The sequence below is a fragment of the Piliocolobus tephrosceles genome, chromosome 2 (genome assembly GCF_002776525.5).
Source record: "Piliocolobus tephrosceles isolate RC106 chromosome 2, ASM277652v3, whole genome shotgun sequence".
Taxonomy (NCBI): domain Eukaryota; kingdom Metazoa; phylum Chordata; class Mammalia; order Primates; family Cercopithecidae; genus Piliocolobus; species Piliocolobus tephrosceles.
In genome coordinates this window covers 89,571,017-89,593,550 of record NC_045435.1, presented here as the reverse complement: position 1 = coordinate 89,593,550, position 22,534 = coordinate 89,571,017, and the positions used below count along the sequence as shown (strand labels likewise).

At 38.8% G+C, this 22,534-nt stretch overlaps 1 protein-coding gene across 11 annotated transcripts in view; it reads right to left on the bottom strand.

Annotated features, from left to right (window-relative positions):
* SETD2 (SET domain containing 2, histone lysine methyltransferase) overlaps positions 1–22,534 on the bottom strand; it is a 151,611-nt gene that overhangs the window by 46,535 nt on the left and 82,542 nt on the right. For 3 of the 11 annotated variants that reach the window (XR_003309571.2, XR_003309574.2, XR_002735540.2), the window contains exons 12-14: positions 20,744–21,406; positions 17,935–18,102; positions 4,123–4,171 (exon numbers count right to left, since the gene is read on the bottom strand). Coding sequence is in view for 3 of the 11 variants with exons in the window: in XM_026454859.2 (XP_026310644.1) it covers positions 4,123–4,171; positions 20,744–21,406 (712 nt within the window). In the remaining 8 variants the exon portion in view is untranslated. Of the gene's footprint in view, positions 1–4,122; positions 4,172–16,540; positions 16,638–17,819; positions 18,103–20,743; positions 21,407–22,534 lie in introns of those variants that run through there. The other 8 variants (XM_026454859.2, XM_026454860.2, XM_023231574.2 and 5 more) reach the window with 5 other exon arrangements.

Sequence of the window (22,534 nt, the reverse complement as noted above, 5' to 3'; positions counted from 1 at the left end):
AAAACTATCTCAAACTCAGGTGATAACTTTGGAAGTCATCAAAGCCAGAGAGCCACATCTTAAAAAAACTACCAGGCTGGGTATGGTGGCACACACCTGTAGTCCCAGCTACTTGCAAGAGGCTGAGGCAGGAAGACTGCTTCAGCCCAGGCATTCTAGGATGTAATGAACTCTGTTTATACCACTGCACTTCAGCCCGGGCAACAGAGCAAGATCCTGTCTCTTAAAAAAACAAACCAACAAACCAAAAAATCAGATGCCAGCTTCCTATTCAAAGATGGTATTAATAACCTTCTTAATTTACAGTGTCTCTCTTTACCTAGAATGGTTCTTAATCTCACTGTTTTCACTTACCCAATTCCGTTCCAGTGCTCTCCAAAGCTGTCCTAAGTACTACTTTTCACTGATCACACCTCCTAGTTGCTCATCTCCTTAAGAAGTCTAAATCTCGGCCAGGTGCTGTGGCTCACACTTGTAATCCCCACTTTGGAAGGCCAAGGCGGGCAGATCATGAGATTAGGAGTTCGAGACCAGCCTGGCCAACACAGTAAAACCCCGCCTCTACTAAAAATACAAAACTTAGCTGGGCATGGTGGCAGGTGCCTGTAATCCTAGCTATTTGGGAGGCTGAGGCAGGAGAATGGCTTGAACCCGGGAGGCAGAGGTTGCAGTGAGCCGAGATGGTGCCACTGCACTCCAGCCTGGGTAACACAGCTAGACTCCATCTCGGGAGGAAAAAAAAAACAACTAAATCTCACCACTAAACATTTCAGTATCAGTTGACTGGCATAATATGCTGTTGCTTTGTGTATGTTAGTATTGCTCTCTTATTGAGAATTTCTCTCATAGGACAAGGAAGAGTCTCAATAAACATTTACTGCTTTTTCTTTTTCTCATCTCATAAAAATGTGCTATGGGTTGTTTTACTCCCTCAGCAACTGAGTTAGGTTTCATAAGCCTTTCTCACGATTCTCCTTTGAGGTGGCCCAAAATCCCAAGTATTTGCAACATGGTTACTAATCTATAGCCAGGTATGAACATCTGTCAATGAGAAGCTAACATAACTCATTTGTACCACATGCTGGTAGAAAATGCAGTATAATTAAATTAACTGCTCCAGCTCACAAGGTATTAGCACTACATCCTTTTATGAGGTACCATTATACAGTTGCATCTGGATCTACCCATGTCTATCTTGTTTTCTCCTGCAAACCCAGGATTCTTACCTAGTATAAATTTCCTTAAAATGTGACTCTTTCTTCACTATACCCTGATAAAACAAAAAATCATACCAACAGTTCACATTCTGACTCTGCATCTTAGAATATGTGAGGCAGACAAGTCATTCCATTTATTCAGGCTGATTTCCTAATATTATAAAAATGAGGGTAAAGTTAGATTACGTATTTCCTGAAGTGTTTCACAATCCTTCTGAACTTTTTTTCTTTTTTTTTTTTTTTTGAGACGGAGTCTCACTCTGTCGCCCAGACTGGAGTGCAGTGGCACAATTTCAGGTCACTGCAGGCTCGCCTTCCCAGGTTCACGCCATTCTCCTGCCTCAGCCTCCCGAGTAGCTGGGACTACAGGCGCCCGCCACCACGCCTGGCTAATTTTTTCTTTTTTTGTATTTTTAGTGGAGAGAGCGTTTCACTGTGTTAGCCAGGATGGTCTCGATCTCTTGACCTCGTGATCCGCCCGCCTCGGCCTCCCAAAGTGCTGGGATTACAGGCGTGAGCCACCACGCCTGGCAATCCTTCTGAATGTTAAAGGTTCTAAGCTTTAATTGTTTGACATTAAGAAGTGGAAACCAGGCATGCATATATATATATTATTATATATATAAAATTATATATTATATATATAATTATAAGCATTATATATTATAAGCATTTTCTTATTCTAGAAACCTGAGACTGAGAAGGAGGGTTCCACATGTGAAAGAGAGACTAACGTCGACAGAAAAGAGGCTACTCTCTGAAAAGATATAATTGTTCATTACAGATCATCCTCTGCATCTCATGGATGCAAAATATTTCTCCACAGTATTTTGCAAATATCTAGCCACACCAGACTAGATATTTGCAAAAAATTGTGAAGAAATGCTCATAGGTATTTAAGCTTTGCTTGTGTTGCTACTAATAGTTTTAACTCAGTGATTCCAGAAAGCTAGCTTCTGATAATCAATCCTATAGTGGTGCCACTGGTTTTGCCAACCACTATTGCCCAGTCCTGCCTTCTTTTTTATAGGAAGAGTTCTCTGCAGCCCTAAGTAGAATGTGCAGCTATGAAGAGACTAAACCAGAGAGTGGAACTAAAAATACTCGAAAGATAAACAGTGGTGCAAAGGATATCTCACAGGTCTTTAACCAAAAAGACTAAGATTATATAAAAAGTTATGCACACCAAAAATAAAAAGACAAAAAAAAATTGTCACACTGGCTTCTTCATTCTATTTATAGTGGGTCAGTGGTGGAGGTACTCATGAAATCAATAACCACAATAAGTGATCCCATTCCTTGAATCTCTAAGTTTGCTGGAGGAAAGGAAAGAAATTCTGAAGGCTGGGCATAGTGGCTTATGTCTGTGATCCCAGCACTTTGGGAGGATAAAACAGGAGGAGCACTTAAGGACAGGAGTTCAAGTCTAGCCTGGGTAACACAGCGAGACTCTGTCTCTACAAAAAATAAGTAAATAAATAAATAAATAATTAACCAGGCATGGTGGCACACACCTATAGTCTCAGCTACTCAAGAGGCTGAGGCAAGAGGATTGCCTGAGCCCAGGAGTTCGAGGCTGCAGTGAGAACTATGATGATGTCACCGTGCTTCAGCCTGCATGACACAGTAAGACACTGTCTCTAAAAAACAAATCAACAAAAAAGTTTGTTGGAAATGTAACTAAGTAGTAAAGTCCAGAAACCAGACTCCCATGGCCTCCCTGCTATCCATTCTGAAACAATGATTCTAACCTTTTCAGGGGTGACTGAGAATCTGATCAAAGTTTTGAATTTGCCTCAGAAAAGTAAATACAGTCAACCCTTGAACAACATGAGTTTGAACTGCATGAAAGTCCACTTATATGTGGATTTTCTTCTGCCTGTGCCACCCAAGACAGCAAGACTAATCCCTCCTCTTCCTCCTCAGTCTGCTCAAGGTAAAGATAAGGATGAAGACCTTTATGATGATCTATTTCCACTTAATGAAGAGTAAATATATTTTCTCTTATGATTTTCTTAATAACATTTTTATCTAGCTTACTTTAAGAATATAGTACACAATACACATAACATACAAAATATGGGGAGTTAAAAGTTATGTGGAATTTTGACTGCACAGGGTCAGTATCTGTATGCCCTGTGTTGTTCAAGGGTCCACTGTGTACATACAGAATTTTACATGTAAACATCTGTTTTCCTTTTGGAGACAGGGCCTCACTTTGTTGCTCAGGCTGGAGTATAGTGGCACGATCACGGCTCACTGCAGCCTCAATTTCCTAGGCTCAGGTGATCCTTCTACCTCAACCTCCTGGTAATTAGGATTACAGGAACATGCCACTGTACTTGGCTAATATTTTTGTATTTTTTGTAGAGACAGGGTATCACCATGTTGCCCAGGCTGGTCTCGAACTCTTGGGCTCAAGCAATCCACCTGCTTCAACTTCCCAAAGTGCTAGGATTACAGGTGTGAGCCACCCTGCCCAGCTGCATATAAATATCTTGAGGTAAAGACCCTCCCAAAGACATCTAGAAGTATAGATTTAAGAACGTCTGCTCTATCTGGTGTGAAGGAAAAAAAAAATCAAAATCACAATAATAAAAGAAAAAAAGACTAAATAAAAAAATAAAGAACGTCTGCTCTAGAAGACAAATGAATAGAAAAAAAGCTAGTAAAGACTGAGTTCAAGGAAGCGACAACAAAACAGTGTAAGAGACAGTTCCTTTGGCAAAACGTCATTAAGAATAAAAGCACAAGTTTCCAAACTTTTACACCAAATATTTCATTTGCCTAGTTATATATTCTCTAGTTTCAAAAACAAAAACACTCAAGTTCTTATCAGTTACCTCTGCACATAACAAAAGAATATTTGTAAAGCCATCAACACAGAGTATCTCTGAATACCTACTTGTGTTCTCCTTTTCAGCTTGACTTTTCTTTGGAATTCGATATACCTCCTGCAAAAAATAAACCAGAGGGAGGGTTATTAGTGAGGGTGGAAATGGTGATTGCTTTGAAACTGATTGTTTTCACATGACAATAAAGAAATGGAAAGGAACAAGCTGGCACTTATTCTCTAAAATTTGACTTATATCTGGGCTTTAAATAAGAATATATCCTGGCCCCTTAAAAACAAGTAAAAAATATACAGCACAAATATATATATATTTACGTCTATCCAGCTTGTACGATCTCACTAGCAAAGTAGCATACTAAATGACTGGGCAAGAATACGCTTCCTGACAATCTTTTTTTTTTTTGAGATAGAGTCTCGCTCTGTCACCCAGGGTGAAGGGCGCTGCCATGATCTTGGCTCACTGCAACCTCTGCCTCCCAGGCACAAGCAATCCTTCCACCTCAGCCTCCCAAGTAGCTGGATGCCACCATGCCCAGTTAATTTTTTCTAATTTTGTAGAGATGGGGTTTCATCATATTGCCCAGGCTGGTCTCAAACTCCTGGGCTCAAGCAATCTGCTCAGCCTCCCAAAGTGGTGGGATTACAGGCGTAAGCCACCATCCATGCCTGGCCAAGTATTCATAATTCTAATGTGCACTTGCCATCTCTACTTACAGAAAGAAAAGGTTAGTAACTACCCAGTTATATAAAAACACTTCAGAAAAATTGTGTGTGTAAAGACAACTCCTACTATTCAGTGTATTTTTCTAAAAATGCAAAACCAACATGACTAATGGCCAACCTAATATTTACTTTTACATTGTGATTGTTATAAAAAATATAAAGGTTAAGCATTAGTTCACTGCTCCTCTTGATCACTGTACCAAAATTGATCCTGAGAAATGTGAACTGTTTTAAAGCCTTTTAAGTACCTTTTCTCATTGTGTTATCTAAGGCCTAGAACCTATTTTGTTTTTTAACAGCTCTTCACTATTCCACAGTCCATCGAGTAACTATCAGGCACAATACTTTCTTATCCAGTCATCTTAAGTGGGCCAGTAACAAGCCCACACACTCTCAATGGTACATAAGGTGATATCCTCCCTTCAGAGGAATCTCATGATATTAACCACACCTGTGTGGCCTCCTCTCCACAATTGTTGCTTCTAACAATATTTGTGAAAAATAATAAGCCATGTCACACAACTGAGGAAAGGTCATGATGTAATATTCAGTTGCCATTAAAAATGATCAATGTGGACTGCACAGATCCAGGGAAATCTATATAAATGAAAAAAATTTTTAAGCCTCCAATACTATATGCATGCTGACAAATTAATAAAGATAATGATTATAATTAATTATGCACTTACACTGTGTGCCAGGTATCATGCTGAACATTTCAAATACACTTTTTTTTTTTTGAGATGGAGTCTTGCTCTGTCATCCAGGCTGGGGTAAAGTGGCACAATCTCAGCTCACTGCAACCTCTGCCTCCTGGGTTCAAGCAATTCTGCCTCAGCCTCCTGAGTAGCAGGGATTACAGGCACACACCACCGTGCCCAGCTAATTTTTGTATTTTAGTAGAGACAAGGGTTCACCATGTTAGCCAGGCTGGTCTCGAACCCCTGACCTCATGATCTGGCCTCTTAAAGTTCTGGGATTACAGGTGTAAGCCACCGTGCCCAGCCTATCTTTTTGTTTTGTTTTTTGAACGGCAGTCTCTGTTGCCTAGGCTGGAGTGCAGTGGTGTGATCTCAGCTCATTGCAACCTCTGCCTCCCAGGTTCAAGTGATTCTTCTTAGCCTCCCCAGTAACTGGGATTATAGGCGCGTGCCACCATGCCTGGATAATTTTTGTATTTTTAGTAGAGATGGGGTTTCATCATGTTGGCCAGACTGGTCTCAAACTCCTGACCTCATGATCTGCCCACCTTGGCCTCCCAAAGTTCTTGGATTACAAATGTGAGCCACTGCACCTGGCCCTTCAAATATATTATCTTATTTGAGCTTCAAAACAACCCTATGAGGTAAGTACTATTACCTCAATTTTCCAAAAAGAAAACTTATTTAAAAAGCTTAGCAACCTGCCCAAGGTTATGATGCTACCAGACAGTCTAACTCCAGAGTACTTCTTCTGTGCTAGATGACACAGGACATGCCTAACAACATTATTTTGAGAAGGAGTACCATTTTGAGATTTATGTACAAATGTAGGTGATATCCTCCATCCCCTTAACCTCTCCTATGTAGGACTTTCATTAGAGCTGTGATTCTCTACCCTGGTTGTACAATTAAACCACCCAAGAAGCTTTCATGGAAATACCACCCAAGACAAAGTGAATCTAAATCTCTTTGATTTAGTGGGTGCCAGATATGCATATTTTTTAAAAGCTCCTCAGATGATTCTGATACACAGAGAAGGTTGAGAACTACTGAACTACTGGCTATTCTTAACATCTTCACTCACCCCTTCCCACAAGAGAGAATCTGGCAGAAAAAACTAGGCAGGTCTGCCCTCAGCTAACAGACATCTGGGCTGTCTTTTCTCTTGATCTGCTTTTGCCTCTAGAGAGGGGATACATTCCCATCTGCTACTATGAGGGACATCTGAAGTTACTGAGTTGTCAATTTTAGCTGCGGGTAATACTGAATCAGGAATAAAGACAGGAAGGAGCAAGCTGGCACTCTTAGTTCTGTGTGTCTTACTCCTCTATCTGCCTCTCAGAGGGGTTACCAGACAGGAAAAAGTAAGAATGCCACCTATTACCATCTACCCACACCATAAGGGAAAAAAGGTATTCTGCTAATCTTAAGAAGCTTGGAAACGACATTTGCATTAGGTAATCTGTAAACCTAGGCACTCCAAAAAGACAGCAGGTTCATTCACAAAAGGTACTTAGAACTGATGTATTGAGGGTCCAACTAAGAATAACACAATTTTGACCTAGTTTATTTTGCATAGTATCTTGGCATCATACGCATTCATTACAAACATTTAAAGTAATTTATTACATAGGCCTCAAGTTGGGGACCCACTCTGTAGTGGCAGTTAATGTACCACCAGAAACGCTTCTCAAAGATAAATTCTTAGTTACATTCAAAAGTTTAGATCCACTACTAAGTTGAAAATGTATTCTGATGTCCACAAAATGATTACTACTGACTAATGACCAGGAGCTACTATTTACTATGTGCCTAATCATATGAGAAACAATTTCTATCAATATGTACCCAAGCACTTGGAGTCACTAACTTGATCCTCCCTCTTTATATAGTCAAGGCTACATACAAAATTTAAGCTGGCAATTCAGATTACCTACTCTCTCCTCCTTATTTTACATATTACGAGTGGGATCTTGAAAATACAACTGAAGTTTTCCAAAGTCCCACAATATTGAAAGTTGAGAAGGAAGCAGCCACTTGAGGATAACTTTGACATTTCTTAAGATCATTCTGTCTTGTGAATAAATAGTCTCAGTGATACTTGAGTCTGTCTAGAATAATGTCACTTCCATAGGCCACAGAGTCTGTTACAGAAAATGTTTGTCTAAATTGGCTTCATTTATGTTAACCCTTAATGTAAAATCACCTTACTTTGTTAAATATTCCACTCAAGAGACTCGCATACTATAAGATAACATTTCAAATGATAATTATATTATCTGCCAAACAAAGGAGAATAGGATAAGGACATTTTTCAGATCTATAAGGTCTCAAAATTTTATTTACTGGAAGAGAATACTGAAGACAATGACTGTGGATGTTCTAAGATTTAATATTGTGTGTGTATGTGTGTGTATACAGATAAGGTCTGGCTGTGTTGCCCAGGCTGGTCTCAAACTCCTGGCCTCAAGTGATCCTCCTGTCTTAGCCTCCCAAAGTGCTGGAAGCCATCATGTCCAGTGCAGTGGTGTGATCATGGCCCACTGCACCCTCAAACTCCCATGCTCAAGGGATGCTTCGATCTCAGCTTCCCAAGTAGCTGGCCTACAGGTGCGTGCCACTATGCCTGGTATGTTTGATATTCTGTAAGTTAGGAGACCATGGTTCTAGGACTGATCTTGCCCTCAGATAGTCCTAAAAGAATCTGCTTCCACACTCCATCTGATATTCCTTACATATTATCCTCTTATTTCTTTAGTGTCTAGGTGCAAATCTCAACTAACACACACAATTCACACACACTCAAGCTATAATTATTATGGGCCCATACTGTCTTATTCTTTGCTATATCTAGCACCAAGAACAGTGTCTGGAACATAATTAGCACTCAATTCCTTTCTGAATGGACCAACAAGTGAAATTCTACTTCTAATTTATAGAAATCATCTACACAGTGCTACATGAACTCAAAGTACTGCATATACCCTATGCTTTTTATCACTATACCATCAATCACTTTTATCCCTGGAAAGAACTACTGTTCAAAGGCCTCACCTAGAGCCCAAAACATTTTGTATTTCCAGCATCAGAGTGATAAATATACATCTGAAATTCAGGAAACAGGCTAAAGCAAAAGATCACAATTTGGGGAAATTTAAGAAATAATTAAGAAACAATAAAGAAACAATAACATATAGTGATACTGCTGGAGATTGCCAAGACAGAAAACATACAGAAAAAAATAAGCAAATAAAAGTAAAAGGTAGAGTCTTTAACTTGAAATAGTCATGTTCCATATAGTATATTTTCTATTAATAAACACTTGAACAAGTTACCTACTACTACGTCACATGGCTTATTTTACAATGTTTTCTTATAACAGGCTCAAAAAGTACTCATTGGAACCAATGCAGCACTTCATTAATACATCCCAAATAAACTCTAAAAATATACTATAGAAACAGGATTAAAACAAAATTATTAAATAATTTATAAGAAATCCTTTTCTGACCAAAAAAAAAAAAAAAAAAAAAATTACCACTGGTTTAGACTGTTCCTGAGCTAAACAACACTTACAAGAACAAAATAATTGGCCAGGTGCAGTGGCTCACGCCTGTAATCCCAGCACTTTGGGACGCCGAGGTGGGCGGATCACGATGTCAGGAGATCAAGACCATCCTGGCTAACATGGTGAAACCTCCTCTCTACTAAAAATACAAAAAATTAGCCGGGTGTGGTGGCGGGTGCCTGTAGTCCCAGCTACTTGGAAGGCTGAGTCAGGAGAATGGTGTGAATCTGGGAGGCAGAGTTTGCAATGAGCTGAGATCACGCCATTGCACTTCAGCCAGGGTGGCAGAGCGAGACTCCGTCTCAAAAAAAAAGAAAAAAATAATTTACAAGAGTAAGATTTCCACCTTTTGTCATATAGAGATCAGATTATCTGTTCTGTAATAACAGATTTATTTTTGAAAACTAAGACTAGATTTACTTATTCCTTGTTAACAAGCACAGATCAAATCTCGTATAGGCCAACCAAACCTGTTTTCCTAAATATTTTCCCAAATGACAGCAATACTGAGAGAAAAAAAGACTATGAGCAAGGCTGGGTGCAGAGGCTCACACCTGTAATTCCAACACTTTGGGAGGCCAAGACAGGCAGATCGCTTGAGCCCAGGAGCCTGTGCAATATAGCAAGACCTCATCTACAGAAAAATGAAAACATTAGGGCCGGGCATGGTGGCTCATGCCTGTAATCCCTGCACTTTGGGAGGCTGAGGCGGGCGTATCATGAGGTCAGAAGATAGAGACCATCCTGGCTAACACAGTGAAACCCTGTCTCTACTAAAAAAATACAAGAAATCTGCAGGGCATGGTGGTGGGTGTCTAAGTAGTCCCAGCTACTCAGGAGGCTGAGGCAGGAGAACGGCATGAACCTGGAAGGCGGAGCTTGCAGTGAGCCGAGATCTCGCCACTGCACTCCAGCCTGGGCGACAGAGCAAGACTCTGTCTCAAAAAAACAAAAAGAAAAATGAAAAAATTAACTGGGCATGGCAGCCCATGCCTATAGTCCCAGCCACTCAGGAGGCTGAGGCAGGAGGAGCTCTTGAGCCCAGGAGTTTGAGGTTCCAGTAAGCTAAGATAGCACCACTGCACTCTAGCATGGGTAACAGACTGACATTCCATCTCAAAAACAAAACAAACAAAAACAAAACAAAACAAATACTGTGATTAAACTGCCACTTTCATAGCTAAAAGAACAGACAAAACCCAGCAGGAATGGATAAAAAGAAAATAGAAAAGCAAAGCTATGGAGCCCAGAAGTTCAGATGCCAACTTCAGGTAAAAGGCATTCTAGGAAAGAAGAAAATATTTTACAAAATTAAGCAGATAAATTTTCCAGAATTAAAGAAATATGAAATACTACGGAGTGATAAGGCTAAGAGGGCCAAAGGGAAAACAGAAGGATTATGACCTAGCAAGTATGCACCTGAGTAGAGGGGGAGCTCAAGTAGGTCAAAGAGATTTGACTGGAAAAACGGGAAAGAAAACTTAGAAGATACTATACCATGTCTGGAGGGTTTCATAAAATCACATACATGGGTGGGAAAGAGGAAGAAAGAGTGAGAGGGAAAGAGGAAAAGGGGAATGAAATAATTTTGTTTATTCTTTTAAACCCCTGAAGAAACACTCTAACTTTTAATAGCAGGGCTCCCAGAAATGAAAGGTAACAAGATCTGTTCAGTTTTCAGCCACTAAGAAAAATGAATGAAGAATATGAACAAAGTTCTTAAAGTAGGAAATACAAACAGAAAGATGTTCAATACCTAATACGTAACAGAAAAATTAAATCAAAACTGCAATATTCCATTTTTGCCTATTAGTCTGACCAAGATAAAACTTGACAGTACTTGTGCTGCCCAGGGGTAGTGAAATTCTCATTCTTACGCATACACACTGCCAAAGAGAGTTGAATTGATATAGTAACTATGAAAAGCAATTTGGCCATACTTACCAAAATTACAAGTAACACAGACTATAGCTCAACAATACTAATTTTTAGTAATTTAGCCAACATGCATATTCCTACATGTCAATGTATGAAATGACTTCGGTAAAAATTACTTGTGCTAAGGCAAAGCAAGCAATCAACCTAAATGGCTATAATAGGAGAATGATTAAATAAATTATGGCGTATCTATACAGTAAAATAATATGTAGTTCTGAAAAATAAATTCTATATAAACTGATATCAAGTAATCTTCACATTATATTAAAAAGGAGCTGAATAATGCTGCCAATTTTATTTTAAAAAGTAAAATATAGGCATAATATGCATAAATTATCTCTGGAAAGCTACACAAGAAACTGTTTGATTGCCTCCAGGAAATCAGATGGAAGCCAAGGGTAGGGAGGAAACATTTCACCGTATGTCTTTCATATTTTGCCTCATGTGCAGAAATGGCCTGTTTGTAAAACTAAAAAAGAAGAAAAAAAAGATAAAATGCCTCTGAAAAAGTCCTAGGTATAGTACCAAAGACTCTTGTGCATTATGGGTGTATTCTTGGTGAAGACCATAGCTACTCACAAGGCAACTTCTAAATGTTGTTCTTCAGTAAGTGCCATACCTAAAATGTCCTCCCAGTTCACTGCCTCTTTTTAAATTTGGTCCCCCAACCACCCTCTTTTCTAGCCTTACCCATCCTTCACTACCAAGCTAAGAGCAGGAGCCCTCCTGATATCCAAATCATCTAGAAAACACTTTTTGAACCACAGTTCATTCCTTTCTCAACCCACATATATATATATGCCTGTTAGAGAAACTGCTCATATTTATAGACCCTCACCCCAGAAATGCTAGAGTCTCACATGTAATTTTAGAGGTTCTAAAAATCTCCAGAAGTTCAATTATGTATCACAGATTAAAAATCTCTGCAGTAGGCTGGGCGCGGTGGCTCACGCCTGTAATCCCAGCACTTTGGGAGGCTGAGGCGGGCGGATCACAAGGTCAGGAGATCGAGACCATCCTGGCTAACACGGTGAAACCCCGTCTTTACTAAAAATACAAAAATTAGCTGGGCATGGTGGTGGGTGCCTGTAGTCCCAGCTATTCGGGAGGCTGAGGCAGGAGAATGGCGTGAACCCAGGAGGCGGACCTTGCAATAAGCCAAGATTGTGCCGCTGCACTCCAGCCTGGGCGACAGAGCGAGACTCCATCTCTTAAAAAATAAAATAAAAATAAAAAAATTCTCTGCAGTATTAAAGGAAAAAAGATACTTGAACAAAACACTAAAATGGTTTTGATGATGTTAGAATGAATTCAGTATTATAGTTTCTTTTTTTTTTTTTGAGACAGAGTCTGGCTCTGTCGCCCAGGCTGGAGTGCAGTGGCCGGATCTCAGCTCACTGCAAGCTCTGCCTCCCAGGTTCACGCCATTCTCCTGCCTCAGCCTCCCAAGTAGCTGGGACTACAGGAGCCCGCCACCTCGCTCGGCTAGTTTTTTGTATTTTTTAGTTGAGACGGGGTTTCACCGTGTTAGCCAGGATGGTCTCGATCTCCTGACCTCGTGATCCACCCATCTCGGCCTCCCAAAGTAATGGGATTACAGGCTTGAGCCACCGCGCCCGGCCTCAGTATTATAGTTTCTAAACCAGAAGCAGATAAAGAATAATCTAAAAAGTATTTGCCAAAGATATACAATTGCATGAACTATTTCTCTGCCTAGACAGAGAAATAGTTATTTTTTGGACCAGAAAAGGGAGTGGAAGAAGAATACAGCATTTAAATCAGAAGACACGAGTCAATTGTCAGCTGTCACTTAAAAGCTAAGTTACAACCTCATGGGCCTGATTCCATTTTACAGCTGATAAAAACCCCATCACTTAACTTCACAGGGTTGAAAAGATTACAATGTGCTCATGAAAATATTTTCTGACCATCTATCAAATAAAAAATACGTTCCAAGGATTCGAGAAGCAGTATGAAAGTATGAAGGTACCACAGAAAAAGATTGACGTTCTTCATATTTTCATTCACATATTTATGAAATGTGAAACTACATTACCAAGCTCTTCACAGGACACTGGGAAGACCCAAGTGACCAAGACATAAGCAGTCTCTTCCTTCATTCAAAGTACCACTATAAAATGTTATCTGCCTTTGACTGGAAAAGATGTTGTGAGAGCCTACATAAAGGGCAAAACAAACACTCTATCTTGGAGAAAAAGGAAAGACTTTCGGGGGGGGGGGGGGGGGGAAGGAAGAAATTTAAATGAGAAGAGACATCCAAAACAAAAGAGTTTTCAGTAATGAGTGTATGTGTGTGAATATTAGCAGCAGAGGTCTACTGCCTGACTAGAATGGCTTGAGAGACCGCAGAAATAAATGCAGACCACACCATGCCAGGAATGCGAGCCAAGTTAAGAAAAATGAACTTAAAATTAACAGTGTAATGGTAAACCACTTAAACATTTTAAATAGGAAACTGAGATTAAGGGATTTGTACTTCCAAAAGATCGCTCTAGCTACTGAATGTAGCACAGATTATAGGGGGCACATAGTAATCACTCACTATTAGTAAGAAGTAATTTATAATAACCATTATTCCCAAGATGCCATAATAAAAGTAACTCTTACTACAAAGATTAAAAAATTGTCCATGCCTTTGAAGAAAGCAATTTCATGGTTTAGTGAGGGGAAACAAGCATCTACACAAGACATTTCAGTAATCAGTTAAGATTATCACAGTTGTATAGAAGTACAGAAAAGGACAAAGCATGAACTGCAACTCATTCAGGAAAAAAAAAAAGGTATTCCAAGCAAGGAGAGCAGTATGTTCAAGGACATGAAGAGGTGAATATGTATGAGAAGACTGATGTGCCTCATGCACTGAGTATGTAAAGAGAAACTGCCTGCTAGGCAAGAAGTTGAGACAGACATGGAATTACTTTCTCTATCATACACTAAAGGCTTTGTTCTTGGAGTAATGGAGTCTCTGAGATGTTACTAGAGGTTCCTGTTAATCACATCTGTGTTTTTAAAATACTGTAGCATGATGAAGGGTAACATGAAAGGGGAAAAGAATGACAGCAAGAAGGATAAATGTTGTAAAAGCATAAGAAATGGCAGGAGACTGAATTAAAAGTGGCAAAGAAGAGATGTTGTGCCTTATTTATTTTTTAGAGACAGAATCTCACTGCGTCACCCTGGCTGGAGTGCAATGGTGCGATCTCAGCTCACTGTAACCCCTACCTCCGGAGTTCAAGCAATTCCCCCTCCTCAGCCTCCCGAGTAGCTGGGATTACAGGCACTGCCATCATGACCAGCTAATTTTTGTATTTTTGTAGAGACAGGGTTTCACCATGTTGGCCAGGCTGGTCTTGAACTGTCGACCTCAGGTGATCCACCTGCCTCGGCCTCCCAAAGTGCTGGGATTACAAGTGTGAGCCACTACGCCCGGCCTGCTGTGCCCTATTTAACATGGAGAACAAAATAAATCTCAGGTGCCCCAGGAAATACAACTTTTTAAGGGATAGGCAAAAGAAAAATGAACAATGAGAATTACAGAACGAATCTCAAAAGATTCAAAGGAGGGTATATGGTGTCAGATTAACAGATGGAAACAAATGATAGAGTGGTGAAGTACATTGTGTGTACATACATGTTAACTGATACACACACACAGAGGCATATTTTATACAATCTGCTGACGGGTCCTAGAAACAATGCCCCAGTATCGACAACTTCATCTAGAATCCAGATATTGGTTTCAAAAACATTTCCCAACACGAGGAACAAGAGCTTCTTGATGACATGACCAATTTTAGGGCTAGAGAAGGAATAGTACAAGATGAGCCTGGAACAGCATATTGTAGCAAAAAGGTAAAAGAAAATAATGGAGATATGTCAGAATGACACAAAAGCCAACATGAAAGGGCTTCTACTGGCCAAATATGGGACAATGAAGGCATCGAGTAAATAATGAAGTTAATGGATCATAATCTATTGGTTAAAATAAGAATCTATGAGTAAAATAGTATAAATCAGTGAATATACAAATAGGAGAATAAGTAAACTTGCTTACAAAAGAATGTCCAAGAAACAAAGTAAAAAGAATAACGAATTAGAAAATCACCATTTGGCAACCACCATAGTAGTATGTAATTCAAGCAAATCACTGGATGCTAAATCTAATGGATACATTTTATGAAAAATAGGATATTTATATATTTCCAAAGTTGCTCATATCTGATGCTTTTTAATTATAAAGGGAAAGATCATAACTTTGCCCTGGAGAAGTCTGGCAGACTACGGCTTAATCAAGTGATCAAAGTTGACAATGCTAGTAATGGGACAATTCAGTACCATGTGAAGAACACTACTGTAATATTCCTGACCAAAAAAAATGTATACCTGAATCCAAACAAAGGAAAGTTTCAGACAAACCCAACTTGAGGGATATTCTACAAAAATTCAAAAGTACTTTAAAATGTGAAATTTATAAAAAATAAAGGCAGACTGAAGAACTATTTCAGAGTAAAGGGTACTAAGGAGACATACAACTCAATGTAATGCTTGCTCCCATATTAGATTCTCAGCCATTTATTTATTTATTTAGCTATAAAGGCCATTATGTGATATGTGAACAACTGGCAAAATCTGAAAGAGGTCTGTTGATTAGATCATAGTATTTTATCACTGTAATTTGCTGATTTTGATAAGTACACTAAAGTTACACAGAAGCATATCCTTCATATCTATAACTTAGTTGTTGTTGTTTTGTTGTTTTCTTTTACTTTTTTTTTTGATAAAGTCTCACTCTGTCATCCAGGCTGGAGTGCAGTGGCACCATCATGGATCACTGCAGCCTCAACCTCCTGGGCTCAAGCAGTCCTCCCACCTCAGCCTCCCAAGTGGCACTACAGGCACGTGCCACCATGCCTGGTTAATTTTTTAGTTTTTGTAGAGATTGGGTTTTGCTATGTTGCCCAGCCTGGTCTTGAATTCCTGGGCTCAAACAATCTGACCGCCTCTGCTGTAACTTACTTTTTTAAAGTTCAGAAACAGAAAACAATAAAAAAAAAATTATGGTAAAATGTTAACACTGGGGAATCTCAGTGAAAAGTTTAGAGGAATTTTTCAATGAATTTTCTCTAGACTTGTCACTAGAATATGTACAAAATATTATTCTTGCAGTTTTTCATTAAGCCTGAAATTATACCATAATTAAAAGTTTAAAATATTAAGAAGGAAAATGTATGTTTTCATTATGGTTACGGTAAGACTTATACTACCTACATCTATACTAAAACAGTCTCAAGTTTCTGACTGACTTGGTCACAGTCCTAAGGGAATAACAATATTCCTTAATGATCACTTCTAGCTTGGAAATTCTATAACGTATACACCCTCCCACCTCTCAAGATAGTTGTACATCCAAATCACTTCCTAAACAGCGTCAAGACTTTTTTAAAAAATCTAATTTCATGGGCAGCAATAGAAACATGATCATTATGTCTTTAGGGAAACAGAATTAAGAGCTCACCCAAAAGAGTAAAGTGAAAATGACTTCATTCAAAACCAGAATGTTTAGAGCAGCCAGATTCTGCACTTTATCTTTTAGATCAGGTGTTGGCAAACTTTTTCTGTAAAGGACAAGATAGTAAATATTTTAGGGTTTGTGGGCCATCCAGTCTCTGTCACAACTACTCAACTCTACCACTGTAGTACAAAAGCAGCCATAGATGATAATACATAAACGAATGAACATGGCTGTGTTTCAAAGAAAATTTTATTTACAAAAACAGACAGTGGGGCAGATTTGGCCAACCCTTGATTCAGATGAAAGTATTTGTTTAAAAAATGGACCACTAATAAATTTTTGCCTTTTACCAAACAAGACATTTATTTAAAAATTTTAATGTAGATGTAGCTAAAACAGCATTCTTTAGGGGCAATTGTAATTTTGTTAAAGGATAAGTAATATTAATTCTTATGGATACAGAATAACCTTACTCTAGTAAGAATTCAAAAGTTATCACAGAAATCCAGGACACATAATTTCATTTTCAAATGTTGCACAGCAGATTTCACATAAAATATTAGTGATGGAGTGAAAATCCAAGCAGTGACTCAAAACTTCTCAGTTTAGGCAACTCTATGTTTTATTTTAACTTTTCATAGAGAGTTTTAATATGTAACTTTCTAGGGAAATACTTGATTTGCTAAATTAAAGATAATGTCTTGAGATAAAGATGAAATAAGAGAAGAATAAGAGTAGTCATTAGAAAGAGTTCAACTTATCACATGGAGGTAATTTTGTCCCTAAATTATCTAAATCCAGATGCAAATGGAAATACCCAGACTTCATTTTAAGGAGAGATGCACATCCTATCATCTAAATGTTTATAAGAGAGGCTCTGGAATCACTAACCATTACAATCTCTTGGTGTTTAATGGCAACTGAAATTGCCAAGTTCACAGGAATCTTACCTCCTCTTCGTATGATCCAAATGAATGAAGACATTCCAGTCAAGTTACACTTAGTCACCACTGGTAACCAGCTGTTTTGCCCTATGAAGTCTAGGGTATATTTTCAGCATGAGGGGTGATATGCAACAATTTCTTTTGCAAACAGAAATATATGCACATATCCCTGCTGAAAATGTAGCCTAGTAAATTTTCACATGAAAACAAATACATGCTCTCAAGTGGCAATGTGCTAGGTGATGCTTTTGGTTGAGGTCTACTTTAAGAGTCAAAATGTGTAAGCCTTGTGGAGTCAAGGCAGTGGTCCTGTGTATATAGGTATAGAAAAAATAGCTCACTTAATCCTTTCTCGCCAGGAGTAGGGATTTTCCCGGAACGACATCCATTGTCGGCAATGGACGCACCAAAATAACGCCGGCGCCAGTGAGTTAACCACCTCTGTCCTCTTTTCACCTATTATATTTTTCATGCATCATCCAACTTCCCAACCATCTTCCTGTTTCTTCACAGAATGCACGCTAGGATCTCGTTTTTCTTCAGCACGAAGTTGGAAATGGAGTTGAGAAAAGGAGACACATGGTCAGCTGGTGATGTTAACAAGCTCCTTGCTGCCCTGAGAAGCTAGATGGAAATGGTTCAAGTTACAAGGGGGATCATCATCAGATCTGGGAGGACAAAGAGTAATTCATGAAGCTTCATTCCCTTCCCTCCCACCCTCTTTCATTTACTGATGATTCCTATAGTCTGCCATCACAGCAAAACCAAGATTAAGGAATCTGAAGCAATCCCTTTCTGTTCTTCACTCCATCCAGTGTGTAGAAAAGCCAAGCGAAACACATGTCCGCCAATGTTATGGTGGCCCCCAGTTGGTCGGGGAGACTTGAAATGGCCATAACCACATAACCACAATCTTACACCAATGCTTTTTAGTATGATCTTGGAATTAAAGATCAGCAACTAACATAGTGTTTGACAATAGGTGCCTAATAAAGGTAGGTTGAATAAGATATTTTCTTTTCAGCCAATGTCTACTCGAACACATAGGTGGAAGTCAGACAGAAGTAGTTAACTCTTTCAATGCCGGGATCGTATAGATATATAGTAATCACATCAAGTCAATGTGTTTCTCTAAAACATGTTCAAATTATGGATTCCTGATTTCAGACTTCTGGTTAAATGCTATCTATGTTTGTCTGGTTTTTCTAAGAACCACCATAATCAGAGTTTTGAAATCAGAGCCATAGTAAATGTTAATTAGAATGATGGATGAATTAAGAACCCCAGCACCAATGTGTAACAAAACATCACAGTTCACAGTCAAGTAAAAACATTTCTCAGTAATACAATTCTAGATGGGTAATGATTCCAGAGCAAACTAAAGTTTGAGGAAGAGAGGAGAATTTTACTTAATGGCTCCCTTGACACTAAGAATCAGGAAAAATCCAAAGTATGAAGGATAAGAAGTATATATTTTAAGTACAAATAAAGTTTTAAACCTCAAATCAAGAGGATCATCAAGCTACACAGTATTATAAAATTGCTTTGATGTTTCAGATAGCAGTGGGGAAGATAAGAAAAAGGGGAAGAAATAATTTTGTAGGACTCCAATGTGTGTCCAGAGTGTGAGTTTAAATTACCACAGTTACATCTAATTGGGTTAAGTATATCCTAGAGAGTAATTCATACCATTACAATTACAGAAACCAACTATCCAACTATCATACAGAGAAACAAGAATATTTACTTTTTCCAGATTTTAAGACAGTTTTACAATGATTACATCTTAGCAGTTTTAAAAAATAATGTCAACCAGAGACTTCTCCAGCAAAAGTAAACTACTGGTCTATAACCCTACTTATTCTCCTTCCATAAAACTACAGCTGTGAAGGCCTTTTTTGTGTCCATCTGTGTACTTGTCTTCATCTCCACCTTCTTAATTGAGCTTCTTTACAGGCTCCAACTAGGAGCCTCCAAACACAAGAGGGACTCCTTTTAGGGACTCCTGTGCTGTCACAAAGCAGGCCTTAAATAAAATCCATCAAGTGACTATCCCAACACTTCTTTCAATTAACTGCAATTCTGATTCCTGCAGTTCACATACTGACTTCATAAGTAGATTTACAATGAACCTTTCCTTTTATATTTAGAAAAAGGCCTGATTTCCTAAGACATAATAAGGCTGAGTTTATACTGAATTGTAAGTGATGAAAGTAACATGAGTAAGAGCTCAAATGGGTAAACAAAAGCTGAAACCACAACATACTTAAAGAAGGGTCTCAACACAGCAAATGAGGAAGCACAGTACACACCACCAACTACTCATTTTGCTCAGTGTTTAAGGCCAGTTTCATTGGGTCAAAACACAGGATTTAATGGAGCGAGCTTTGTCATCATAATTAGGGGCAGGGAGGATCAGGTGTTCATCTTGCTGCAAATAAGTCAGGATTGTTGGTTTATTTGGTTGCTTCATCTCTGGCAGAAGAAAGGAGGAACAGAAAAATAGAAGCTAGTAAGTAACCTGTTCCCATAGGGTCCTGAAGACATGGATCCCAAGTCCAGATCACTTACAAATGAAATGTACCATACCTCTCCTAAGTTTATCCTGTCATTCATTCTAGTGTTTATCCAAGACTCAGTCTGGGTTTTCTGCAAAGCAAACCCTGCACACATCTTGCTACACTCTTCAACAAGAGATTATGTGTATAATAGGCATAAGAGTTCTAGATCTATTTTTCCTCTTTTGTCCAAAGAAATAGGCATTTAAAAGCAGGCCCATTTCAGAAACAATAATAGAAGTGAATACCAACTAGTTCCATAAAGTTGTTTTTCTAAATACAAATTTACATTCAATCATTTTTAATAAGCTGCTAAGTTACCTTAGTTTTCCAATTTATTTTTAATTTTCCATTAATACAATTGATTTCCAATAAATTTAAACACTAATTTTTTCTCATTACAAATAGAATCCTAAGTTTGCTACTCAAATGATTTTTGTTTTTAATGTGAAGAGCACTTAAATGACTGAACTCACTATTGTGATACACTTTTCTAAGTGAGAGAAAAGAAGACATTTGTATATTAGTTTGGCTAATATGACTCTTGCCACGGTTTAGAGGATGTTTGAGACACTTACACAGTAAGAGAGACAGTATTCCATTTTTCAGAAATATGCATGGCTAAAAAAGTAGTTAATTTTGCTTAGTTTTGTAGAACTCTAAACCTGGGTAATTCAAGTTGAAATGAACAAAAGATGCTTCCTTACCTTTAGGTCTTTCCAACTGTCCAGGAGTTTGGTGGCCAAATCACTTATATCCACTGTTTTATCTGGCTGTTCTTGGCTCCTTTCACTCTCCACATCAGACACACCCTCCTCTTCATCTTGGGATGGTGTTTCTTCATTAATAGGTTCTTCTAGTTTTGTGCCATTGCTCTCTTTGGGCTCTATTTCAGTGTCAGCTTCTGGTTCAGACACAGGTAGCTTACTAGCCTCTATGTTGGTTTCACTCTCAACTTTGCATTCAGGCAGCTGTTGTGGGAGTAGCTGTTGTGACTGCAACTCTTCCTCTTCCTCTACAGGAACATTTTCTAATTGTTCAAGATCCTCTTTGCCATCCTTGCCTTCTAGCTCACTGGTTGCATCAGAGATTGCACTGTCCATGCTATTTTCACTTATAATTTTCAGTCTGCGAAACATTAGTTTCTTGGGAGTGTCTGTGTCAGCGTCTGTGCTCAGCTTGGTGGAAGGATCAGGTGTGTTGAGTGGTGTGTGAGCACGCGATGTATTCTCACTAGAATACCCATCTCCTTCACTCAACGGAGGGACAGCAGTCTTAGTCTGAGACCAGCGTTGAATAATTGGAAGTACTTTGCTTTCCTCCAACATATTTTTAGTAGGAATGGGCAAGTGTTCCAAAGTCTTTATAATCTGATTAAACATAAAAAAAAAATTACATCACTTTGTACAGTTGACTTTTTTTTTTTGTTTTTGGAGACAGAGTCTCATTCTGTCGCCCAGGCTGGAATGCAATGGCATGATCTTGGCTCACTGCAACCTCTGCCTCCTGGGTTCAAGCAATTCTCCTGTCTCAGCCTACCAAATAGCTGGGAGTACAGGCGCTTGCCGCTACACCTGGCTAATCTTTTGTATTTTTAGTAGAGACAGGGTTTCACCATGTTGGCCAGGCTGGTCTCAAACTCCTGACCTCAAGTGATCCACCCACCTCAGCCTCCCAAAATGCTGGGATTATCAGCATGAGCCACTGCACTTGGCTCCAGTTGACTTTGCTTTTGTTTTTGGTTTGTTTTTTTTTTTTTGAGACAGAGTTTCACTCTTGTTGCCCAAGCTGGAGTGCAATGATGTGATCTTGACTCACTGCAACCTCTGGCTCCCTGGTTCAAGCGATTCTCCTGTCTCAGCCTCCCGAGGAGCTGGGATTACAGGGATGCGCCAACATGCACAGCTAATTTTTTTGCTTTTTTTTTTTTTTTTTTTTTTTTTTTAGTAGAGACAGTGTTTCTCTATGTTGGTCAGGTTGGTCTTGAACTCCTGACCTTAGGTGATCTGCCCACCTCAGCTTCCCAAAGTGCTGGGATTACAGGCATGAGCCACAGCACCTGGCCTACATTTGACTTTTTCAATCTCTAGATGGGACTCAGATTATTTCTGCAAGAGTAGTGCAGTTTTGCTACTGCTTTATTTAAGACCTACATCTCTGTAAACACAAGCATACTTAAAAATCATAATATTGCTTTCTTTAAGAAAGAAAAACTTTTAATAAGACTGATCAGCAAGAATAAAATGTGGAGCAACATCACAACATCAAATAGGACTGATCAATATCCTCTACCAGTAGTTCTTAAACCTGGGTAGCTTTTTAAACGTATACACTACTGGACCAGTCCTGGGTATTTTTTCTTAAAAAGTTCACCAAGTGCCTGCGATATAGAATTGGGAGCTATGTAATAACATATTTAAATGATGTCTGTCATACACACAAAAATGCAGACATCTCTTTAGCTTTTGATAAATAGTTATCTAGCAAAGAGAGACCCT